This window comes from Xenopus tropicalis, chromosome 2 (genome assembly GCF_000004195.4).
Source record: "Xenopus tropicalis strain Nigerian chromosome 2, UCB_Xtro_10.0, whole genome shotgun sequence".
Classification (NCBI taxonomy): Eukaryota; Metazoa; Chordata; class Amphibia; order Anura; family Pipidae; genus Xenopus; species Xenopus tropicalis.
This window is the reverse complement of record NC_030678.2, coordinates 156,199,812-156,226,904: the sequence shown is the minus strand read 5'-3', so window position 1 is coordinate 156,226,904 and position 27,093 is coordinate 156,199,812. Positions and strand designations below refer to the sequence as shown.

Genomic DNA, 27,093 nt, shown 5'->3' with positions numbered 1-27,093 from the left:
GTGCAGCCACACACAATGTATCCCTATGGCTCCCGTACATGTGCAGCCACACACACAATGTATCCCTATGGCTCCCGTACATGTGCAGCCACACACACAATGTATCCCTATGGCTCCTGTACATGTGCAGCCACACACAATGTATCCCTATGGCTCCTGTACATGTGCAGCCACACACACAATGTATCCCTATGGCTCCCGTACATGTGCAGCCACACACACAATGTATCCCTATGGCTCCTGTACATGTGCAGCCACACACACAATGTATCCCTATGGCTCCCGTACATGTGCAGCCACACACACAATGTATCCCTATGGCTCCTGTACATGTACAGCCACACACAATGTATCCCTATGGCTCCTGTACATGTGCAGCCACACACACAATGTATCCCTATGGCTCCTGTACATGTGCAGCCACACACACAATGTATCCCTATGGCTCCTGTACATGTGCAGCCACACACAATGTATCCCTATGGCTCCTGTACATGTGCAGCCACACACACAATGTATCCCTATGGCTCCTGTACATGTGCAGCCACACACAATGTATCCCTATGGCTCCTGTACATGTGCAGCCACACACACAATGTATCCCTATGGCTCCTGTACATGTGCAGCCACACACACAATGTATCCCTATGGCTCCTGTACATGTGCAGCCACACACACAATGTATCCCTATGGCTCCTGTACATGTGCAGCCACACACACAATGTATCCCTATGGCTCCTGTACATGTGCAGCCACACACAATGTATCCCTATGGCTCCTGTACATGTGCAGCCACACACACAATATATCCCTATGGCTCCCGTACATGTGCAGCCACACACACAATGTATCCCTATGGCTCCTGTACATGTGCAGCCACACACACAATGTATCCCTATGGCTCCTGTACATGTGCAGCCACACACAATATATCCCTATGGCTCCTGTACATGTGCAGCCACACACAATATATCCCTATGGCTCCTGTACATGTGCAGCCACACACACAATATATCCCTATGGCTCCTGTACATGTGCAGCCACACACACAATATATCCCTATGGCTCCTGTACATGTGCAGCCACACACACAATGTATCCCTATGGCTCCTGTACATGTGCAGCCACACACACAATGTATCCCTATGGCTCCTGTACATGTGCAGCCACACACACAATGTATCCCTATGGCACTGCGACTTCATTATTCATTATTCTCTAGTTTTATATTCGGCAGCCGTTCCTGATCCTGACTGCTGCCATGTACAGCTTGATCACGTCCCAGCACAGACACGGCTAGATGTGAGCTCTAATTGGTGCAGGGCGACATGTCTCCATGTAAGCAGGCTCTTGGTGGCCCAAAAGGCAAGTTTCGGCTCTGATATCTCTAGGTCTCCAGGATCAAGAGTCTGTTGAAAATATTAGGGTGTAACACAATCTATGGCCACAGAGCAACAATTGTTGTAAACACTAAAGCAAAAATTGCCGGTGTTGATATCTTTTGTACTCTAAACTTCCTGCTCTGCGGATAGAATGTCAGCTTTTGTTGCACGGCTACAGTAGGACACACCATAATAATACTCTGCACGATCAAAGCATACAGTGCACTCATAACTTAAATCTACAAGTTTAGGGTCATTTTTGACTGTATGAGTCAGAGGGCAGAATTTAGGAGGATAAACTCCATACATGGTCCATACAGTCAAGGCACAATTATTCCTTAAATCCCATTAGCACCAACTGAAATATAGGCCTACGCTAACCTGCAATATATTTACTTACAACAAGACTAAAGCTTTGACTCTTCATTGTCTCCTAACACCTAATCCTCATCCCCTACCATTTGACCCTGAAATCCAACTGTCTGTCATTAAATCCCTTTGACAAACCCCTAAGGCTCATAACACAAACGGTACTTTGCCACCTCTGGCCTCTCAAGAATCAGCAAATCCCTTCCCTGCCTGGAGCTGCTTTTCATTTATTGGAATGGGAAATACACGGAGTATACACGGAGTATAGCAGAGACTGCCACAGTCAGGTGGGGAATAGAATTGAACATTGCTGAGTGATCCCCACGTAGCAGAGCCGGCATTTGTTATAGTCAGAGCACTCTCTCATAATAAATGGGAAGAGGCTACAAGGCTGCTTTAAATCCCCAGTTCTAGAGACTGGTATCACATGTTCAAATGTAAGATGTTAGTAGTCCATGCCAATCTGACATATCCCATAAACCTAGAGTGGGTATTAACTAGCAACACAGGTCTGACCACAGGTCTGGAACATTTGCACCTAATAAAATTAGTTTTTAAGCCGTCTAATTAGGGATGCACCAAATCCACTATTTCAGAATCCGGACGAATCCTTTGTAAAAGATTCGGCCGAATATAGAGCCAAATCTGAACGATTAAAGGCAACCACGTGCTTTGCTTTCTGTGTTAATGTGACAAAATGTCACGTGATTTTAAGGACTCGGATTTGGTTTGACCAGAGGTATGGATTCGGCTGAGAAAGGCCGCAACTTGGCGGAATCTCAAACCGAGTCCGGGATTTGATGCATCCCTACTTCTGACCTTCAACATAATAGGAAATGCTAAATCCCTTTAGGGCCTTGACAGACGGGGAGATTAGTTGCACCAGCGAGAATATAAATTGCCGGTGGGATGGCATTCGCAGCGCAGTGATTTGCCGAAGTCACAGAAGTTGCCTTGAGAGAAAACTTTGGCGATTTTGGTGCCGCGTATGCCATCCCATCAGCGATTTACATTGAAGCCGGTGGGATGGCATATCGGGGAGATTAGTCACCCGCAACAAGGGAGACACTAAAAACCCTTTAGAAAGAAACTAAAAACCCTTTAGAAAGAACCCAACTGTACTGTCGGTCTCTAATCCGCGAATAATTTAGGGAACCATTACACAAAGTAGTTAAAAAAAGAGACAACCCAACCACCTGTAAACTTTATGTAACTTCTCCTTCCTTTATTCAATTTTCCATTAATATTATCCCGTTCTTTTGTCCACTTTGTCCCCTTTTTCTTACCTTTTTATAAGTTTTAATTTTTCTTAGCTTTTTGGTTTTGGTCTTCCCTACCCTATCCCCACTAAGTTTCTGGAATCTTCTCTGTTATTCAAATTCTTAAGGTGGCTATACACGTCAAGATCCGCTCGCTTGGCGAGGTCGCCAAGCAAGTGGATCTTCTCCTGATATCCCCACCTACGGGTGGGCGATATTGGAGGAATTTAGGCCAATTCGATCGAATTATAACAATGGTAATTGGCGCAGTCGGTTCGGGGGCCGCATCAACGAGCCGATGCGGTCCCCGATCCGACTGAATTTTTTAACCTGCCCGTTCAATATCTGGGCGATTTCAGGCAGGCCGTTATTGCTGCCCCTACTTAGGCCAATAAGCTGCCAAATCTAGGGACCAATATCGGCAGCTAGTATGGCCACCTTTAGCCCCCTTCTCCTTTCTCTTTTCCTGTTCTTGTTCTCCCCTTCCCTCTCTTTGTTGATTCTACTTATCTTTACAAACCATGTTCTCCTGTGTGTTCTCCTCAGTTTTTCACTTATCTACACAAATAGTTCCTTTATAAGCAAATGCGCCAAGATTGGGTAAGCAAGGTACTAATTCCCTAGGTTTCATTATTCCTAGGGGCCCTACAAACAATATTTAGAATTGTATACTGATGTGCTACTTGCACAGGGCACAAGAGTACTAACTGGGTTTCTAACGTTTGTCATTCTCGGAAATACACCACACTGTGATTGGACAGGAAAGCCATGGTGCTGTAAGGGAATTTAGTCCAAATGGCTGGTATTCTTGTCTGTCCTGGTTGGCCAGTCTAACCCTCCCAAGATAACCAACTAGTACCCATGTAAAGCACTTATGAGCACAGGAATGGAACTAGTATCTTTCCCAATTACTAAAATACATTTATAAATCACAAAAACAATTGTTGTGGCCACATTCCCTTTCCCAGTGGCTAGAAATATAACTGTTTGGCCTGTCGCTGAGATAACCACCTAGGGTCACACAGAGATTACAGCTGAAATGGAAGCCTTTTACCGAGGAGCTCATTTGCTAGTAACCATACCTGCTGCACACTTTCATCCAATCCCAGCCTGTCTGGAGAGCACCGACTAAGCCCCCCCTGCCATATTAGTTACCGTGACATACTTACACGATACACTTTGTTGCACGGAATTAGCACGAAAGAGGCTCGGAGGGGTTTTTCTGCCCAGTCTCCTCAACAAGTGGTCACGTTCGTTCAAGCTGTAATGAGATCAAATAAACATTACCTTGGGTGCATGACAACCGGGGCGGAAGCAGCTGCTGCTTAAATTGTGAAATAGTCTCTTATTACCAGACAAGTGAGTACCCTGATATGGAGATTCCAAGCTGAGCAAGAGAATCTATGTGCCAGAGCAGGAGGAAAGTTCCTATCAGTGGAAACAAAATGCCCGGTGCCCGAGAGTGACAGCCCGGTGCCCCAGAGTGACTGCCCAGTTCCCCAGAGTGACAGCCCGGTGCCCCAGAGTGACTGCCCAGTTCCCCAGAGTGACAGCCCGGTGCCCCAGAGTGACAGCCCGGTGCCCCAGAGTGACTGCCCAGTTCCCCAGAGTGACAGCCCGGTGCCCCAGAGTGACAGCCCGGTGCCCCAGAGTGACTGTCCAGTGGCCCAGAGTGACTGCCCTGCAACCCAGAGTGACTGCCCGGTGCCCCAGAGCTACCTTTAAATGTTAATTTAAGGGTACAAGTAGGACAAGGGGAAGGGGACAAGTATATTTGATGTTATGGCAACATAATAAAGAACAGACTGAAAAGGTTGTCTGTCTGTATAGGGGGCACACTGAGCCCATGTGAACCTTACGTGCCCAATGTCTATATAAGTTTGCCCTATCAGTAAATAGCCCAGTGTGCTTGTTACCCATACAGAATTATAAAGGGGTTGCATGCACATCTATTACATGATCAGGCCTCTGTGCATGTTTAGTAAATGACAAATAGGTACAATTTAGGGTTGCCACCTGGCTAGTACTTTGACATCCCGGCCAGTAAAATGATTCTTGATGCCAATGTTATTAAAAAAGCTGAATGATAGTGGCAACCTTAGTAGGACTGTAGAGCTAACTACAGAAACCCCATATTGATTGGTACATTGTCCTCTGAAAGACGGTTCATAATGTGTTTCATTACATCTCCCTTCCTGCGTTGGGTGCAAATGGCTCAATACACCAAAGAACCCACAATGGACAGTTCTGTTAAAGAGATCACCCACACCTCAACCTACTGGAGACAAACCCTAGTGCCGCTGGGATCTAGAAACACAAGACACCCCCACAATGCCTACTTATGGGTTACAATCCCATCCTTATTCTGATTCTGAGAAAAAGGTGGTGCTTTAGTGGGTGTACACATACAAATAGATTCTTGGTTTGGGATGAGGTGTCCGTATTCCTAGTTATATTCAGCTTCAGACCCTACGGAACAGTTTGAGAAAGGAATAACAGCAGCAGGTGCGGGTTCTGTTTTTCACTTACAGTGATACCATTGGATCTGGTTTCCTCATCTCTGAACCGAATCAAGAACATTTTGTACAGTTGTTCCTGAAACAATAAACAGACTGTCTACTTTCTACCTGAGGGAGGCAAAGCTTCCGACAGCTCTTTTCATTGCTTGCGTGTCATGTTGTCCCTCGGCGGGGCCTGATCTGTACCCCTCTGATAACTGCCAAGTCTTGTTCCTTGCTGGTATCTTTAGAAGAATACAGTTGGCACAACTCGGTATATCTGATATGTGAGGTACAGTAGCATCACATTAATGCCGCCACGCACTCAGAGTATTACAGCAGGTTCTTTCCTCTCTTTAAACAGATTTCCTTCCCATAGATTTTAATAGTACAGGTATTTATATGTGCCAGCATTTACTATAGCTTGTACTGAGAAGCCCAAACAGACATGATAGGGGGGGTAGAATAAAACTGCTCTATGTGGCTCAGGCCTGGAAACCCCATCTTTTGGGCAAGCTTGTGCTACATGTCCCTTTACCCACTCATGCATGGAATTGCACCGCAGAGCCCACTGAGGCGGATAACAGCATTTCCAGCCGTATAACTATAGGAGAAGCAGAGACTGTGACATCTGGGTGGTCCAGAAGGTATAGGGGGTCCATTGGGGACTGACTGATATTTAATCAATATATGTTTACAAAAAATGTCTCATCATTCCCCTTAAATGATGTAGTTATAGGACCCAGTATTTTCTAGTTATGCCAGTTCTAAGAAGCATCAAATGCAGAGGAGTAAAATTTCCAGACATAAGGATCCTTTACAAGCCAGTCGCTACAAATTCTGGGCACCTAATAATAAATAAAGCCACCCCTGGTCTCTATGGATTATGTTCTCACACTCTTATAGCTACAGTTTTAGAGTAATATGACATATCCAAACAACATGGCTCCCTCCCAGTGCTGGCAGCCTAGCAATGGCAGGGGCTGTATTTTTTTTTTTTTTTTAAATATTGGTCCCCCCAGGCTCTATTAGCCTGCACCTTTGGTGGAGGAAACAATTACTGGGTGATAGGTGCACTTTAATAACCACTGGCACCCAAGTTTCTGTGTGAAAGTGAATATTATAGTTTTGCCTGGAATTCTACAAGGGCCCAGGTGAGGTGAGGAGTCCCATGGAGCTCTGGCCTTACGAGCAACTGGATAAAGTTACCCCAAGTATCTATAGCCATAAATGTGCAGCTTATATGGTTTTCCCATGGGGTTTCCTCCTGGTATATGTATTTATTCCCAAAGATCAAAATATATATATACCCATTCCCACAATTCCTTAGTGCAGTAAAAACCCTAAATTCATTATTTTATGTGTGGAAATGTTGATATTTATTTAAGGGTAAAAAATCTCCTTTCCATGTGCTTTCTCCTTGCTGTTTTTCCTTATGCTAACGGCTGGGGGCTCCTGGGCAGACACCCATCAATCACTCTCCTAAAGAAATGCAAATGATGGGTAATAAAAGAAGAAGAAAGCCTATCATGTCCCTCATCATGTTTTCTCATCTCCAATTACTTTAACAAACACTAATTAGCACTAATTATATAAAAACAGAGCACTGGTTTGACCCAGATTAGCAAATCCCTGAGAAATGGGAAGCCTGAGGAATGGGAGGTAACGCGGGACTCTCACCCAAATGCTGAGATCTACAGAGAAAGCTGAGCATTTTATGGCACTTTTGTCACTGTTTGCTCCTAATGTTATGTACTATCAGCTCTAGACATCAGTCTGTTAGGCCTTCCTGAGGAGGAAGAGACAGAGGCAAATCACACACTCTTCATTGGAATGTGTTCAGCCAACTGCATCTCGTTGGTGTTAGCCCTTTCTATTGTACTGCTCTAGTGCTAATCAGGGCAGGGCAAATAAAGGATTCTCATGGGGGGCTCAACTTCCTTTATAGCAGACACTGGTAAGCTGTCCATACATTGAAAGATCTGCTTGTTTGGCAAGGTCATCAAATGAACGGATATTTCCCCAATATGCCCACCTTTAGGTGGATTATATCATACTCAGTCTCTATATTTTCCTGGTTATTTTTCATCTTTACATACTATAATCTATTCTTCTATATATTTACTTGGGCTCTAGGACTCTAGGCCAGTGCGGTTCAGCTTTTTTGTACAATGAGCCAGCTATGCAATATGAGGTGTATTCTTTTAATATTATATATATACAGTGTCAGACTGGGTTGCCAGGGGCCCACCAGAAAACCCTAGACCATGGGCCCACTCTCCAAACTATTTTTCATCCACTTCTTACTGTGTCTATATATTTACTAGGTTTTTTTTATCTTTACATACTATAATCGGTTCTTCTATATATTTAGTTGCTTTGTTCCCATAGAAAAATAAGTAATGACCATGAATTAGACCAAATGGCAAGAGGCAGGGGGGCCCACTGACACCTGGGCCAACCGGGAGTTTTCCTGGTATCCCTGTGGGCCAGTCACTGTTTTTACAAGATATCAATTGGGTAGACCACTTGGAGTTCCCCATAAAGAGACAGAAAAGTTGCCAACTCGGACTAATTGGCAGCTAAAATCAGCCCATGTATGGCCACTTTTACAATGGGAGCTCAATGCCATGTACTGTATGTGTGTCAAGGTCATTTTATAATACACAGCTATATGGGCTACTGGGCACATAGTAGCAATTGCCTGTAGCACCAGCGAACAGCCAATATATAATGAAACACAGGGAGCAGGGCAGGGAGGGTTTGCAGGCAAGCCACATTCAAATGTAAAAATAAATCGGAATCTTTTTTGGGGGCAGGAACCTGTCCAAACTGTGTATTGAAATCACCTAAGAACTTAAGCATTGATTTATTTATTTTAACTATGTAATTTATTGTAACTATACCCATTTGTGTTTATGCCTTGTAAAGCACTGGGTACACTGGGGTGCAATATAAATAAATACATACATACATATACAAAAGCTTGAGGAGCACCCCAGTGTTCATGGGAGATGCCAAATAAGTGCTATAACTGGTTCTGTGGCAGTTTGATGTGGACTGGCAGCCTGCAGGAGGGTCAGTTTGGAAGTAAATATGGTATTTATGCCTCTAAGTTAGGAATTAAAAAATCAGCACCTGTTTTAAGGCTCCTGGGAGCAACATAAATGGGGTTGGTGAGCAACTTATTGTTTCTGAGCCACTGGTTGGGGCTCACTGCTGTACTGTAAGGGCAGTCAGCTGATGGAATTCCCTACAGAATGTAACAGTCACTCAATCTAAATGGGTCTAGTAATACGTTAATTTAAAACAATTTACCAGCAAAACCTGCCTGTGCCCCCCCAGCTGTGGTTGAACTATACGTTGCATGGCGTTGGCCCATTTGGGTTGGCTGGGAGATAAGCCTAACACATTTATTTCCCTCGGTTCTTCATCCCATGCTGCCCATTTCATACAGGAATGATTAAACCATTTCTATTCCCAGGGGACAGTTTACATTTACTGATGCTTAACTAAGATTGATCACAGTTTGCTGCTACATACATCCAGCCCCAAATCGCCCTGCGCTTGCTCTCACCAAGTAACAACATCCAGTGATTGATTTAAAACATTATAATCTTGTTTAAACAAAGATAATCCTCAATGCCCTGTTTATGTATGAGCTGGAGAAATTGAAATACCATCAGCCACAATGTTATCTGTATGAAAGATAAATGCAAGGAGGATACGGGTCGGTATCTCAAACTGCAAACAGCGTTGGATCTTAAATCGCTCATGCTGATATTATAGTATTTACCATAGGGTAATAATTACTGGCAATATACTCAGGGACAGACACAATTAGCATGTAACCCCTGTGCCAAAACAATGCAAGGACCCCTGGTCTGCTGCCTGGGAATGGAGAGGTGAGGCTTGGCTCAATAAGTAAAGGTGGCCATACACGGGCCGATTGTAGCTGCCGATATCGATCCCTTGGTCCGATTCAGCAGCTTATTGACCCGTGTAGGGGAAACGATGACTGGCCTGCCCAACCGATATCTGGCCTGAAATAGACCAGATATCAATCGGGCAGGCCAAATAATTCAGTCGGATCAGGGACCACAACGGCTCATTGATGCAGTCCCCGAACCGACTGTGCCTATTCCAGGGCCAAACGACCAAATTAGCCTAAATTCCCCCAATATCGCCCACCCGTAGGTGGGGATATTGGGAGAAGATCTGCTCACTTGGCGACCTTGCCGGGTAAGTGGATCTTTACGTGTATGGCCACCTTTAGGATGCTACCAAGATTGGAGCATTCAGTTTGTACCTAGAGTACTGAAGGGCTTGTAATACAGCTTGTAATACATGCCAGGATGTGGTTGGATAGTTAAGGCTATTTTGAACATAATAAACATCTTGGTATGTAATCAAGTCTAGGGGATTAAGGATTTTTTGTCCTAATGGAAAGGAAGGTTGTTTTGTAGCTATCACCAGACTCCCAGGCCCACAGAGCCAGTGTTATAGAACTGCCAGTGTTAATCTTGAAAAACTTGAAAAGAATATGGAACTCACACCTCTTATGCTGGGTAAGGGCCATAAATGAAAACTCGGCACATGTAGACCCAGGACCTTCAGTTGGACACCCAAACTGTATAGGAAGTTCTTAGAGAATGAACAAAGCAATGATTGATGGCTATGGGTTACAGAATGCAAAAAGCTCAGACTACATTGCAAACCATTGCACCCTCCCACCTCCAGCCTGTCACAGCCTAGATATATAGGCCTCACAGGAACGCTCTCTGGCTGGTAGGTTGCACTTACAAAGATAAGGGTCTCAACCATTGCCTAAAGTTCTGCACTAAAAGCAAATATATATACAGGTATGGGATGCCTTATCCGGAAACCCATTAACCAGAAAGCTCCAATTACAGGAAGGCCATCTCACAATATGATCTTATCCCTTATTCAGAAGACCCTAAAGGTGGCCATACACGCACCGATATTATCGTACGAAACCTCGTTTCGTACGATAATCGGTGCGTGTATGGTATGTCGTCGAGTCGACCGATATCGCAGGAAGCTGCTGATATCGGACGACTCGCCGATCGGACCAGTTGGAAAATTTTGATCGGGCGCCATAGAAGGCGCCTGACCAAAATTCTCCCTTCAGATCTGAATCGGCAGAAGGAGGTAGAAATCCTATTGTTTCTACCTCCTTACCTGCCGATTCAGCCCTGAATGGTGTGTGGCGGATCTGACGATGTTTCGTGCGACCGATGGTCGTACGAAACATCGTCAGATCGCCACGTGTATGGCCACCTTAAGTCCCGAGCATTTTGGATAATAGGTCCTATACCTATATAAATATATCTATATATGTGTGTGTGTGTATATGACATTATGCACATCAAACAGTAAAGAATAACAAAACTGCTTTTTTTACTTAACTAGCACTTATATTGCAGTGTCACTCACTGTGACCTACAGCACTTATATCTGCCTATTTATGTCTTTAAGTTACCCTCCCATATAGATTGTAAGCTCTACGGGGCAGGGACCTCCATCCTCTTGTGTCTTTGACTTTTAACTTATTGCAACTGTATCTTTTATTTATTAGTATTTATTGTTATAATTTGTATTTATCTATTATCTTAACCCCCTGTTTGTATCAATGTATTCTACTGTACAGCGCTGCGTACATAAGTAGCACTTTATAAATAAAGATATACATACATACATACTTATGCTAAGGACACATTTACATTTAGAAGGTACTGTTAGAGGTCTGTTCAAAATGTTTTATTTTTAAAGATGTTCAGAGGTTGTTATTTTTTCATTTTGAAAGACTGCTTTGAGGGTTATACAGGGAAACAACACAACCAGCTTTTCCTGTGATGCCCAAGGAACAAGGAAGGTAGAAGGGTGTATGTAGACCTCCAGTAGGATGCCCCAACTGTATAAAGGCTCTTAGAGTATTGACTGTATGAATCCTCTCTGCTGGGGCAGGCCTCAGGATAGAGAAATATATAGTATTATAAAATCCCGCACATGGTTGTTCAGAATGAAGCAATGTATACCAACAAGATACAGAAGAACACATAAGAGAGTTACAGTTGATGGAGTAACAAAACCCTTGTGGTCGGGGACTGTTGTACTGTATGTATCAATATGGGTTCTTCCCTATTTGTATTCCCCATCGGGAGCCTAAGCCTCATTAAGCCACTTGTCCAGCGCTCAGCTGCTCTCTATATCAATAAGAATAAGGCCCCTCAGGCAGTGTCTCTATTATTCAGCTCCTGTTAAGCAGCACAGACAAACCTTCTTTCCAGCTAAATGTGCTCAGTCCCATAAAATATAGCAAACATTTTGAAATACAGGTATATGATCTATTATCTATGGGGGCTCCATAACTGAACTAACAACTGATTACTTCTGTTATGTGTATGTAGGTACCCTTTCAACCCAACCCAGACCCACCTACCTGAATATGGACCTGCTTATACCTGCTAACCAAGCCAAACTGAAACAGCTTTACCCATGAACCCACCAGTTAGCCATTATGAAAAGCAGAAGTGATGTCATCATAAATACGCACGTGACATCATCACAGAGCATAGGCAGAGACGATGGTACCAGAAAAGCAGAGAGAAATAGTTTAGCAGACCTGACTATCCGCTAGCCACCCAATAACCACCTTGTGCTTGTGTAGCTGGGGCACCCAACCCACTGCAGGATATAATATACAGAGCTTTAGTTGCTTGTTAAGAGGGTTATTCACCTTTCAATCAACTTATAGCATGATGCAGAGAGTGCTTTTCTGTGATTTTCTGTAATTGGTCTTCATTTTTTATTATCTGTGGTTTTTGAATTATTTTATTATTATTAACATTTATTTATAAAGCGCCAACATATTCCGCAGCGCTGTACAATAGGTGGGTTTCATACATTGGACATACAGAGTAACATATAAAGCAATCAATAACCGATACAAGAGGTGAAGAGATCCCTGCCCAAAAGAGCTTACAATCTACAATTATTTATTTATTTTTATTATTATTATTTTATTTTTATTGAGCAGCTCTCCAGTTTGATATCCAGCAGATATCTGGTTTCTAGGACTCAATTTAACCTGGCAACCAGGCAGTGGTTTGAAAGAGAGACAGAGATATGAATAGAGGAGGGACTAGCCAGGTAATAAAAGTAACAATAAAACTGTAGCCTCACAGAGGAATAGCTTTTTTGTCTGCTGGGGTCAGTGACCCCCATCTGAAAGCTGGAAAGAGTCAAAAGAGGAAGGCAAATAATTGAAAAACTATAGAAAATTTGAAAATTAAGACCAATTGAAAAGTTGCTAAGAATAAGCCATTCTGTAACATACTAAAAGTTAACCTGAAAGTGAACCACCCCTTTAAAGAAAAGAAAAATTTAAAATTTCTTAGCGGTTAATAAAAATAGTTACCTAATTAGAGCTAAAATACAAGGTTCCCTTTAACTGTCAAACAATGCAGAAAGCAGGGACAGATTAGCTGCATTTCAGCAATGCTAAACGGGCCCCATTCAATGGCCTTCCTTCATTTGATCTGTGCTAATCTAGAGTCAGGGCCTCAGCATTAGGTTTCCTTGACTGCGCTTGGAGAGAGTTCTCGGTTTCTTTCCTCCCAAGTATTCAAGAGGGGCCTTTGAGTAAGCAGGCCTGTGTGCATTCTTTACAGTAGCCGCTTGGTCAATGGCGGGGTCACGGCTATTGAAATGACTAGATACAAATCTGTATTCACTGGCTGAATAAAAAGGAAGAGAAGATAAATGAGATACCTGCGTATAAGAGCCAGACCAGCCGTGCAAAGACACAGAGCAGGTTTGAAACTCAGCAAAGGAAAAAAGGCACTTAAGTGAAAGGGAATCTCACTAGTCATTGTGCCGCCGGTTATTAAGCGCAGAACAGAGAGCAGAGAGTGGCCCGCTTCCTAGAATTCATGGCTGAAAAGCCCATAAATATACTAAAATATGTGTAGATAGTGGCCCCAGTAAAAAATATATATCTAGCCCCCCCTCCTGTCACCCCAACACACGTCTGTCAGTCATCACCTGTTTCTTTATTTGTTACCTTCTACCCACCCACATCATTCAGCTCTTGTAGGTTTGTGCACTGGTTCCTGCCATTCTCTATTCTTATGTGGGGGAAACATGTTATTCTTGCAGCCCTCTTACAGCCCTAAACCCAGATGCGGCTGCAACTCCCGCAATCCTAACACTAATAGCTACATCCGTAGCCCTGCTGCTTTAAAATGGAATAGGGATACTAGTGTAAGGCCACTGGGTTTTAAGCGTTAGCTAGCCAACTGGTATATAACCAGTGTATAAGGAGGCCTATTAAAGATAACAAAAACCATGTACAGGTATGGGATCCCTTATGCGGAAACCCATTATACAGAAAGTTCCGAATTACAGAAAGGCCATCTCCCATAGACTCCATTTTAATCAAATAATTCACATTTTTAAAAGTGATTTCCTTTTTCTCTGTAATAATAAAACAATACCTTGTACTTAATCACAACTAAGATATAATTAATCCTTATTGGAGGCAAAACAATACTGTTGGGTTTATTCAATATTTAAATGATTTTTAGCAGACTTAAGTTATGGGGATCCAAATTACGGAAAGATCCCTTATCCTGAAAATCTCAGGTCCCGAGCATTCTGCATAACAGGTCCCATACCTGTACTTAGGTTTCAACTGCTATAGTGGCCAGTCTCCTGAACCACACCACTGTTCTCCCCCAAAACCCTGCTAGCTCCTCCTGTTCCCAAAAAGCAGAGTAGGGAATCAAATGGCAATGCTGAGCACAGTGATGTGCGGGTTGACCCACAAGCCACGGGACCCATGGGTTTGCCCTTAGATCAGGCAGATTAGGGTTGACATTTGGGAGACCATCAGGGGTTTGGCTTGGGTGCAGGTCAGACTAAGGAAGTACACTCTTCCTCTTCTCTCAAAGTTTTGGAGCCTAACGTGCGTGCAGATGATGGGTCCTACACTGACAACATTTTGTGAATTAGGGTTGGGTGTAGGTTAAGGTTTTTGTGGATTGAGTTTTCCCTGCCACATATTATTAATGCCACTAACCCCACTAGGCTACTTCGCTTTCTGGGAACAGAAGTGTTGTTCTGAGGGAGCACAAAAGTGCAGGTAAAGGTGAGAGATCGTTCAAGCAGTTGTAACTTAAATACATTGATTTCATTCTCCTTTATGAACATGGGAAAAAAAACAGTCATTGCAGCATTGTGGGGTTTTCCCATCAACCTAATCCAGAAGGGCTACCGGGGTGGGTAGAGGGTCACCCTCATGGGTGGAAAAGGGCAAGTTACACTCCTGGCTTGAATGTGCTGACCCCACAGGACCAATGTTACTCTAACTGTGAGGGGCTCTTACAGCTTCCAAGTTCACCTGGCCACTTTGCTTCTCATAAAAGCAATGATTGATTACTATGGGTTACAGTAGGCATAAAGCTCAGCCAGCCTTGCCAATCATTGGCTAGCAGGATAAACTGTCAGATAAGTGCCAACCTCTCTTAGCTGTGAGTAGTTTTGGCCTACACCTCCCACTACAGCCTGCCAGCACCCGCTTAGATATGTAGGTTAGTCCTTACAGGAACGCTCTGCATCTACTAGGCAGCACTTAGAAAGATAAGAGAAACGAAACTCTTGCCTAATGTTTTGCGCTACTAGCAAATATATATGATAAAAGGTACATCAAACAGTAAATATTGACAAAACAGCTTTTTTTCTCATGGTAAGAACCTGCTGTAGAAGGTACTATAAGAGGATTTCACAAAATAAATAGTAAATGTTTGCTGAAAAAGTTCTATATTTAAATGCCAGATGTTCAAGACCTTCTTTCCCCTCCCTCTTTGGCCTATTTATCATTCTGAAAGACAAGATTGCTTTGAAGGTTATACAGGAAGCCAATGACACAGCAAGCTTTCCCTATACGTTATTACCCAAGGAACGAGGAAGGTAGGTTTATCCTTGGTTACACACCTCCGCTTCTGATCCGCCGTGTAAAGGCAACTTCAAAAAGAAAGGCTGAATGCGGCAGGTAATCCGTGCGTCTCCGTTGGAACTTGCAATTGCAAGATGCTTCATGAACTGTTTGTTCACCCTTTGTGCATTGTGGGGTTGGAAGTCACCAGAACGTGCAAGTTGTTGTCATTGTTCCACAAGAAGTATTTACAATTCTCTACTCTATTTAGTCTTTCACAACAATTCATGTATCGTCTCATTCGTATCCTGTTTCACTAAGAAGCAAACAGTCCAAAATAATAACAAAAGTGCCCTTGAAATATAGTATCACTATACACGGTAATGGCATTTCCATTCAGAGAAGTCATCTGTCACCATGGAACAAATGTCTTCCTCTAAAGTTCATTTGAAAGGGTGCTGAGAGTTTCAGTTGAGCAACAGCTGAGGGACTGCAGGTTGGACTCTCTCTAAATAATGGGGCCCCAGAAAGCCCCGAGTTCATGGTACAATTGCTAGCATGGGATCAGAGGAACAGCTGGTAAAAGCTGGGGACTTGCTGTAGACACGGCTATCAGAAGGCCTTGACTTGCCAGCAACTGCTCTCATTATGGGCTGTATGGGATTGACACTGGGTATTTACACAGGAGCAAGGGATAGAAAGATGTCCAGGTGCTCTCAGAATTCTCACTGCCATGTGTCAGAGCCAGCTATTCCCATAAACTATAATGTAGACTTACTGCATCTTTAATCCTGACCAGGGACGGAACTATAGAGGAACAGACTCTGTGACTGCTGGGCGGCCCAGGGAGATGGTCACTGCAATTATTTCCCTAAGGGCTCTGGTACACGGGGAGATTAGTCGCCTACAATAAATCTTCACTATTGTGGGAGACTTATCTCCCCGATATGCCAACCCCCCGGCAATAATGTAAATGACCGGTGTGATGGTATACACATTGCTCTGGTCGCCTGAAGTTGCCTCGTGAGGAAACTTCGGGTGACATTCTTGCTGGTGGGATGGCATGTCGGGGGGAGATTAGTTGCCTGCGATATTGAAGATTTATCGGGGGCGAGTAATCTCCCCATGTGCCACTGCCCTATGTTTATGGGTATCCTAAAATGGTTGTTCCGTGGAGCTCAGTAACTTCTAGTTTTGCCACTAAACCATTACATGTAAATCACACCAGAACTGGGCCAAGCTGACTGGGCACCCAAAGCAACCCACTTAATGAAATCACACCCCAGATGGAAGTGCTCTTTGAATGAACACTAAGGGGAATGCTTTTGCACCCGCTAGTGCACTTGAACTTAACCCCTTAATTAAACAGACATAAAGGTAAAAGGCTGGATCACACCCGACCCTAACCCACTCTTCAAACCCAACCCAGCAAGCCGTCATTCTTTATTTACCTGTGCCCCTCTCTCTCTGATGTCACTGAAGTGCGTGGGGTGGGCACAGTTATATAGAGGAGACTTGGCAGATGGGCAGAGAAGAATGAAGTGCACGCTGATGGTGTGGGTAGGCTGGGCTAGGGCTGTGCGAGTGACTGGCCAAACCTGCTTGATCCATGTGTTCTGTGGGTTTTGGTTTGGTCTGAACCTCACTATTGGACGCTACTCCCTATGCATCCCCTATTATGTTGAAATTATGGGGGAAACACTCTGCAGAATGGTTAAAAACATGGCAATTTACATGCTGTACTTCTGGTTCTTATTGATCCCCCTTGTCTAAATACACAAGTACCTGGAAAAGGCTTCTGCACTTAACTTCCCCGCACCACACTGTGCACTCTACAGCCTACTTGACTCCCCCTGAGCAACAGACCCTGCAGGTTCATTAGAAACAAGTCGTTTTTGGTTACCTGTTCCTGCTAAAACCATTTTGCCGAAGGGGGGATACTACACATAGCAGGGGGTGCCCAGCAGTAGTGGAAAAAATAGATAAAGACACACTCCACTGAAACAGATTTCAAACGCAAACAAGTTTACAAGGCAGTCCCAGCACACCACTAATCTTCTCCAGAGTGCTAGTGCCCCCCCAGAGACATGCATGAGTGGGGCAGGTGTGAAAGGGCCACGATTCATAGTGAACAGATGAAAAGGAGCCCAATCTGAAGAATACTCAGGAGGCCAAACCATGACACACACACAGCAATCTTAAGAAGATTTAAGCACTCCACCATTATCTACTTCACAGATGGACCACCCAGTAAATCTGGCAGTAATTAGCAAAGTAGAAAACAAACAGGGGCCGGTAGGAGGGGGTGGGAGGCAGTGTAGCTGCTGGGGGGCTGCTTACATGGTCTCTGTGCAGTGCAAGGCCTGTGAGTGTGAGCGAGATCTGCACCGAGGGACAGACAGACCAACCTGCCCTGAGAAGGCAAGAAAATAAACACAAAACATTAAGGATTTTTTCTTTTTAAATGGGCTGTGGATTTTGTTTGCCAAAAAGCAGAGAGATTGGAGATGACACGTGAATACAATCGCAGGGATTCATCCAAGCAAAACACATGGCGCAGGGGGGGAAGCCAGTAATCATCACTTCCCAATGTGGAAATGTTGATTTTAAACCTTAAATGCAATTACCAGCTCCGGCGCTTCAAATACCTTTTCTGTTTAGCGCAGCCCGTAATGATTAAGTGTGCGGTTTTTCAAAGCGAACCTTCTCAGTTGCCCTTAACCGTTTCATGGCCATACGCTCCATCGCTGTGCTGTGTTAGATATAGCTGGGTGCTCGAAAGTGTCAGGCTTTATTCACAAAACTGAATTTCTTTTCTTTAATGGACATTTATGATAAAGTTGATTTTAATTATTTTGCGGAAATTTGGTGTTTTCGAATTTTTATTGCATTAAATAAAAAAACGAAGGCCCCCCCCACTGTATTTTTTTCCTGAGCTTTTGTTTAAGATGCAGGTTTGGGAACACTATGGTAGAGTCCTGCAGCGTGTTGGGTACCCACGGGTTACCTGCAAAAAAGGGGGTACCCTGCAGGCTGTGGGTAGATTTTGGGGATGCTGGTATAGATGCCAGTCTGCAGGTTGGGCTTCTTATCCATATTTCTTATATTTCTCAGGCCTGGATTTGTGGAGAGTCCAAAAAGGCCTGGGCCTAGGGCAGCGCAAATTTGGGGGCGGCATGTTGCCCCGCCGCACCAAAATGTTAAACTTTTTCTTCCATATGGAGCAATGGGGACCTCTCCTCACTGCTACGTATGCGAGTGTAAAGCCCCTCGCATGTGCGTTGGGGGGGTGGCATTTGCGCGTTTGCGAATGTGCGCGGAGGGGGGGCACGAACGGGGGTGGATTACAAATCCGGCACTGATATTTCTTATATTATATTATCTATATTTTTTTCTACTCCCACCCACTTCTGATGATGTCACTTCTAGTTTGCAGCAACAGCACCTGTTTAATTGTGGTCAGCGGGTCGCAGATCAGGTTGTGAATAAGGCAAAATGAGGGTTGTGGGTCCGGGTTGGGTATGGGTCTAAAAAATAAGTTCAATGCAGGACTTTACACTATGGGCCTCATTTACCTCTGGGGAGGTAGGTAGGGGGTCTGGGCAGGGGGCGGGACTGATGATGTCAAGGGACAGGGTGGACGATTGGATGATCGCCACTTTAAAACCCTGTCCAGATTTCCTAATTTGGAAATCCAGACAGGCACTTTGCACTTTCTCAAAACTGAACTGTTCCAGTGATAACTGGACAGGGGCAACCCTGGGTGCTAAGGGTGCCAGCACAGGGTGCCTTGATTGCCAGTACTTTGCTCTGCACCTCAGCCAGCAGCGCAGGGAGCAGCACAGTAAGGGCCCAGGTACAGAATGGCATAAAGGAAAGTGAGAAGTGTTGAGGAGAATTGCTTTCACAAGCTCAAAAATCCTTTTACAATATATCAGTGAATGGACTTTATCTTGCATTTAATTGCCATCTTCCCTGTAGGCAGTATTCCTACACTGACTGGCGTTTTGTGCCACATTCACACGTACCGGCAGTTAACATGCACGCTCAGCGATTTTAATACAGGCTCCTGGCCAGATATGCACCACTGGGCCAGTGAACACCCAATAACTGCAACATACACCCAGGGGACATCATTGATTTCCAAATATATGCACTCTAACAGGCAACACAGTTGTAGTAAGAAAGAAGAAAATAGCTGCACGTGGTTATACTGTACAATATACATGTAAGGGCTGCTAACCCTAACATTAATTCCCAGGATACATATTAAATAATAGTCTCTACTAGCAAACATAGCTGGATGCACTATAAGGTTTTAGGGTAGGGTATATAGGATATTTGGCCTGGGCAAAATGAATAATGAATGAAGAGGAAGAGGTAGAACAAATTAAACCAAATAATAATAAGTTTTACCTTTTGCCATTGGAATCCCGCATGGCAGCTTTACTCATTTCTTTGGCTCTGGTCTCAATCTCTTGCACTTGTTCCAGCAAGGTCTTGTGGTAGGTGTGCTTTGCCCTGTTGTCAAACACAATGGCGTCAGTGAAGAAGATACAAATTACATCTTTATTTATCTCTGGGAGCAGGAATGCCAATATTGTGTCTTTCTCAAGCCTTATTATGAGCTAAGGGGGTCTAAAAAATAGTTGATACCTAAAGCTGACATCTCTCTTGTGTACACCAAGCATGTTGGGATCTATGGGGGGGTCTTCTATAGAGCTGCATCCATATTGCCCCTTCATTAAAAATTTTCATAGGTTCCAGCATCAAAAAATATATAAAATATATAAAATATTTCTTATCAAATCTGATATCCCACCACATGACACTATACCAGCGTATTCTCTCACTCTACACTGCAGCCACCAACCAAGAAATGCCAGGGTGATAGGAAATGGACTTTGGTTGCATCACAGACAGGGCGACCTGCGGCTTGTGGTCTTGAACTCTTTGCAGAAATTTATGTATTTCCCTTGTGGCCAAAATCCAGTCCCTAACTCAGGGGTGGGCAAACTACGGCCCGCGGGCCACATCCGGCCCGTCAGCCCTTTCAATCCGGCCCGTCGTCTCCGGCCCCCTTAAAAGAATGACGGGCCCTGATTGGTTGCACCATATAAAAGAATGCACTGGGAAGCCGGGGAACAGAAGGACGGGACAGAGGAAGCAGCGGGTTGCTGGGGGGGGAGCTGAGAGGCCCCATAATTTTTGATGGCAGCCCCGGGCGTAACGCTGTCCCGGCCCGGTCCGGCCCGTCTGTTAGTTAATGTGGCCCCTGAGCCAAAAAGTTTGCCCACCCCTGCCCTAACTGCTAGCAACTGCAGGGGCCACCCTTGGTTCCTCTAGCTATGTGACCCTATCCCATAAATGGCAACCAATATACACATTTGGTCAGGCAGTCTGGCCAAATGCAACCTTAATGCAAAGAGTCTCAGCATGTCCACTTTTGGCAGGTAGGTTTGACAGACTCTTCTGACACCCCAACCCAAGGTTTATCTGTCACTGTCCTTCATGACACATGGCTGGCACAACAGATGCAGAAGTGAGCAGGGATGCAGCTCCTGTTCAGATACACTTGTTTGAGCCACCGGCCCAAAATAACAAATATGTGCCATTTGCCAATATCCAACCATTCAGCCTGTGAACTAAAAAACAAATGTCTTTTCATTTATGGTTGCCTTAAAACTTTGACTATCAAGTGAGACACATCGGCAGAATCGAGAGGTTTGGAGATTTCTTAGTACAAGTGGAGTTCTGCTGGGAAAGCTGGGTTCCACTTCTCTTACTAGTCACAGATCTCTATAACCCACGAGCTGTAATGAAGTGCATCAAACCCCTCATGTGTTTATCCAGGCAGGCACCAGGATTTTCAAGCTTCCCAATCAGGCAACAAAGCAACTACGCTATAGAAGTTTCTCAAAACATAGAAGATTTGATCTGGAAAGATAGGGACGACTGAACATATAGATGGAACGACACTAAAACAAAGGAGCCGTTTAACAAGAAGTGAAACAAAAATAAAATTAAGGAATCTGGAAGAGAAGAGTGTCAGGAGAATGGAAGGAATGGTTTTCTTCTCTAGAATCTGAAGGGACAGCATTCTCTATTTATACTGTAATCAGAGCTTATCATAGGTTTGTTTTGTCATGTGAAGGAAAAGTCAAACTAGAGACAGGTATAACCATTCAGCAATTTTTAAAGTTATCCAATGTCAGAATTTCAGTGCTTTGTGGATTATTTTGTAAACAAACAATTTTTAGGATTTTGGCCTAAAGATGGCTGCATGTTTGGTGATCAAGGCATCCCCTGTTACCTGTAAAGCCACTGGAAGATGGTATCATTGTGGGGGGGGCGGACACAGAATTAACAGGCCAACACTGAAATATGGCTGTGTAACATGTAACCAAGAATGTAAGAACTATACAGGATGCAGCTGTGCTGCAGTGGGGAGCCATTTAAATGCCCTGTGGGGCCCTTGGCTTAAATCAGATCAATCTGCCCATCTGTGTGTGGCCAAATGATATAATATATAATGGGAGAGCCAACCGTTTAGTTTCTGTCTATGAACCCTGCTCTGCAAGCTCTTGTGTCAAGGGCTCTATAGGTCCGATGGCCAGACATGAGCTCCACTTGGCATTCTATGTTGCCATGAAGGCATTTTATTGTAAAAGCTATAGGAGGGGGGTTCTCATTTTGAAACAAACTACAAGTTAATTTCCAAGGCAATTATACCTGCCCCACAAGCCCCAGCTGCATAGGGTTGATTTCATGAAATAATCTTAATGTGTTTACTGGCCAAACAGCATTAATGCAAGACGTTGAGGCTGTGTTTCAGGCAGTGAAGGAGTTAAGAGTTGGTATGTGTATAAATGCACAGAGCTTCATTATAAAAGTGCAACAGGTACATAGTGAGAATAGTTATTTCTACCCACCAAACATTTTAAACATCTATAAAAGTCTAATAGGTATAATATTAGCAGATCTGGCAGCGTGCTCCTCACAACTCCTTTTCCTGTCTATGAAACAGGAGAAAAGTGCCAGAAATTCCTACTTTCTTACAAACAGCACTGTGTAGCCCAGGGGCCACCTATCCGCCACCCTCTACTTCTGGCAACCCCCAGCCTTCTGCTGTAAGGAGATGCGGTGAAGTGAAGTTACCAGTAAGAAAAACTACAATTCAAACTGACAATTGAAATGAATGTTATAGATACCTAATTAGTAATTAAAAGGTTACAAACTTCCTAATTAAAAATAAAATCAGCTGGTAACAAGAGAGGGGCCACCCACTCGAAACACTAGCGTTTCCCAAATTACTCTGGCCACCACCAGCCCTTGGCTTATTTATATACATCGCCCCATTTAGAGATGGGTTGCAGCGGGCGGGTAGAACTCTGCCTACAGCCAGGCCCGGACTGGCAATCTGTGGATTCTGGCAAATGCCAGAGGGGCTGCTGTAAGGTGCCATAGACAATTATTGGGTTGGTGGGGGGCTGTTTGGGCCTCTGTGTACAGGAAATGTCAGGGCCTATTTTGACCACAGTCCAGGCCTGCTACAGGCCACCCTGCCCACAACACTACCATGGCCCAAATTCCTCTGGCTGCTGCCTGCTCTTGGCTTATTGATATACTTTCCTTGTATTAGTAGAGTGGGGAATATACTGCTACAAATTTGTTTAGGTTGAGGGATAAGAGATGGGGCAGAAATGACATTTTCCCTCGGACTATGAGATACTGCCCCCACAATGCCACTGCTGCCATCGGCACCTAGCGCAGAGCAACTGGCTGAACCCCCAAGCCACCCCTCTGTTTCATGTACAGTGCTGACACCATTATAAAGCTTTATTTTCAGGCAAACTTCTCCCGGAAATGGATCTTTTATATGCACCGTGCGGATATAAACCAGCTAATGCCCCCACGTAATGTTTATGCTGCTTTTGTCTGCTCAGACCTTCCTGGTCACCTTGGTTATCCTGTTATTATTACCCTGACAACTGCTAATCCCTCCAAAGACAGCCGATGATTTGTGTAGTACTTACCAGCCAATGCTGTGAATATATTGGGCAAATTCATCATGAAAGACGTGGTTGTCTAATGGGTCACATAGGCTTGTTACATCAATTAGCTGGAAAGTGCTATGGAAACCGTGCTTAGAAGGGAATTATTCTGACAGCTGTAGACTAAGCTATGTCATGTTACATTTATACAGTTTAGCTGTAAAACTTTTACTGATGGAATTCTGTGCAATAAACTTTATGCTTACTTTGGGCACAGAATCCATATCTTCTGCTTTAGTATGTTACACGTTCAATCTTTACACCTGAAATTCTTGTAAAAATGCTTGAAAAGCAATACGTGGTCTTTAAAAGGAGAGCTGCAGTTTACAGATGTATGGAGAGAAGCCACAAATTCCCTTGCACTGCAGATTTTAAAGGGGAAATATATTTCTTGTGTAGAACCTGCATTAGAGCACACTACCAGCGATGTAACTATAGAGCAGGGGTCGGGAACCTTTTTGGCTGAGAGAGCCATAAACACCACATATTTTAAAATGTAATTCCGTGAGAGCCATACAATATGTTTGGCCACGGATGCTGCGGGGCAAGGTAGGGGGGGTGGTCCCAAGGATACCGGATGCGATGCGGAGGAGGGAGTGGCCCGCGCTCGGCGGATAGAAGACGTGTTCTAAGGCTTAGAACATGTCTTCTATCCGCCGAGCACAGGGGCAAGGTAGGGTGGGTGCCAAGGATGCCGGATGCGATGCGGGCGTGGCCTGCGCTCGGCGGATAGAAGACATGTTCTAAGGCTTAGAACATGTCTTCTATCCGCCGTGCGCAGGCCACGCCCCCCTGTTTTTGTTTTTAATTAAAGATTTGGCAGGGAGCCAGAAGCAGCCATCAAAAGAGCTACATCTAGCTCCCGAGCCATAGGTTCCCTACCCCTGCTATAGAGGAACAAGGCCTGTATTTATTATGGGGTCCCAGAGCTTAGGAGCCCCAGTTGGGGTCACACAAGGAGACACACCATAGTATTTATGAGCATTTTAATGCTATGGCGTTAGCAAAGTGCAAACACAAAGTACTTACGCTCTCCAGGTCACATCCCTTAGTAGACATGCAGTGGGGACCAAGAGTAACCCGAGCCAGAAGTACCCCGACGTTAATACCATCCCGGCCTGGAAAGAGACAAAAGAACATACATTGAGGAAAACAAAAAAAAAAGTTAAATAATAAAATGACGTTGAACTGCAAATCAGAGCACCACTTTTTACAGCAGGGCTGTCCAACTGGAGGCTTATGGGCCAGATGTGGTTAGATTAGTTACATAGCTTGAAAAAAGTGTGATCTGATCATTTGGCAAGGTCGACAAATGAGCGGATCGTCTCTATTGTAATAATTTGATCATTTGGCCCTTGGGTATATGGGCCGTCGGACTGAGGACTGCATCAACAAGCCGATGCAGTCCCTGATCTGATGGGGAAATCAAACCTGCCCCATCGAGATCTGGACAATTTTAGGCCAAATGTTGGTCACGGTGGCCTATTGGTGGTGCCCATACACAGGCAGATAAGCTGCTGAATCAGTCTGAAGGACCTAAATTGGCAGCTGATATCTGCCCGTGTAAAGACACCATTACTTACTAGATTCTGGGTGTGAAATCAGCCATTGTCCAAGTGACAGGACAGTTGTTAACATTTCTCTTTAAATCTGTAGTATAAAGGTTGTACAGTTTTAATGTCTGAAAGTTCAGCAATTATTATTCCCAATTTGACAGTACGGTCTTCCAAGTTGTGTTTTATTGTTTGTCTCTGTTAACATTCTATATTCATTCATTGTCATGTTCTATATTATTATTATTAACAGTTATTTATAAAGCACCAACATATCCCGCAGCGCTGTACAATAAGTGGGTTTCATACATTGGACATACAGAGTATGAAGAGAAGAGAGCCCTGCCCAAAAGAGCTCACAACCTATAACTATCGTGAAAATGTATTCTGGGTGATATTTGAAAAATATATAAAGGGGGAGCATGAGACAAAATGCAAAATTGCTGCAAAAAAAGCGCTTTTTTTATGCCATACCCGACATGTTTTGAGCCCCTTTTGTGCCCTTTATCAAGTGGCTCTTCTTATTGCACCTGTTACAAACGCAAAGGGAAGATGATGCAGGTTTCTGTAAGGGCCGTGGCAGACGGGGAGATTAGTTGCCCGCAACAAATCTCCCTTGTCACGGGCAACTAATCTCCCCAATATGCCATCCCACCAGCTTGAATGTAAATCGCCGGTGGGATGCCATATGCGTCCTCTCCAGGCATATGCCATCCCACCGGCAATTTACATTCAAGCTGGTGGGATGGCATATCGGGGAGATTAGTCGCCTGCAACAAGGGAGATTTGTTGAGGGCGACTTATCTCCCCGTGTGCCACAGCCCGAATAGCACTCCTGAGTGTGACAAGAGATAATGAGAAAATTCAAACCCTACAAAGAACACTTTAATGTCTATTTATAAAAGTCCAAAACTGAAGCTTTTCTTCTTCTGTACCTTTTTTTTTGTTGAAGATCGCCACTAAAAAAGTTTGTATGAAACTAAAGCAGTTGAAATGTTTGGAACTGTCCAGTGGAAGATTATTATAAACCCAGAATCTAAAAACATGTTTATTGGTCATTTTCCAAAAACCTGCATTGAGAACCGCAAATTAATTTTTAAAAAATCTTGTATTTCTCTGGCTGCCGTATGATTTACAGAGTATTCCGTTGCTATGTATGTACTGGCAACGAAGCTTGTGGTGATCATTTTTGGAAAATAATAAAAAGTTAAAAAAAAATCTTGTATTTCTCAATTTGATAAAAAGAAAAAAATGTTAGGGCTTATTTATGTCCGCAAGTGCAGTGAGCAAAACGCAATTTTGAGCACAACCTCCATGTTTTTTTACTCACAATGCAGTGTTTTTCCCAGCATTCCAGAGTCATCAAATTTTTTTTTAACTTCTTAGAATTACAGTTATAGGTATAGTAAAATGGAACAACTATTCTGGTGGTACTTAACAAGTCTGTGAGCTTCAGCCTATAGAGTATTCCATGAAATTAACATTTTAGGAGAAAAATGGATTTCCTTCTTGGGATTCCAGCTGTTTTGCTGTACTTTGGTCTTAAATCCCCCCCAGCTTGACAGTTTGCAGAGATCCTTTCAGACCCCTCTGACACCTGACTGCGCCCCTCCAATACATTGTCACCTTGTGGCTAAAACAGGTGGTGGAGGGAAAGGAGCACGGAGTAACTGCACATAGCGCTATGTGATTGGCTGATGATTAGTGATGCCCAAGATGCTAGAGTTAGCTCTATGGGTTGGAGTGCAGATGGATAGACCCAACAGCTGGAGGCTGATGATATATCTAGAGCTAGCTCACGTGGCTTCCTCCATACAGACCTGCATTTTTGGTTAATTTAATAAACTATGTAGTTGAGTCAGATATATTCAACCAATTTCAGATTATGTTTCTCTCTCTAAGGAAAACAGTGTATGTTTTGGACTTTGCTAGAAATGTGTTTTATTCTGTTTGTCGCTTATGCCTCTTTGGATGAGGGACATTGTATACATATAAAGGGAGCATACAGACTGATATGTTT

General features: G+C 43.9%; 1 protein-coding gene across 3 annotated transcripts in view; it reads right to left on the bottom strand.

Annotated features, from left to right (window-relative positions):
* Positions 1-27,093, bottom strand: part of atp8a2 (ATPase, aminophospholipid transporter, class I, type 8A, member 2) — a 379,342-nt gene that overhangs the window by 2,870 nt on the left and 349,379 nt on the right. For all 3 annotated transcript variants that reach the window (XM_031897248.1, XM_012957935.3, XM_031897249.1), the window contains 3 exons: positions 24,550-24,638; positions 19,883-19,987; positions 4,180-4,271 (listed from right to left, as the gene is read on the bottom strand). In XM_031897248.1, coding sequence (XP_031753108.1) covers positions 4,180-4,271; positions 19,883-19,987; positions 24,550-24,638 — 286 coding nt within the window. The remainder of the gene's footprint in view (positions 1-4,179; positions 4,272-19,882; positions 19,988-24,549; positions 24,639-27,093) is intronic.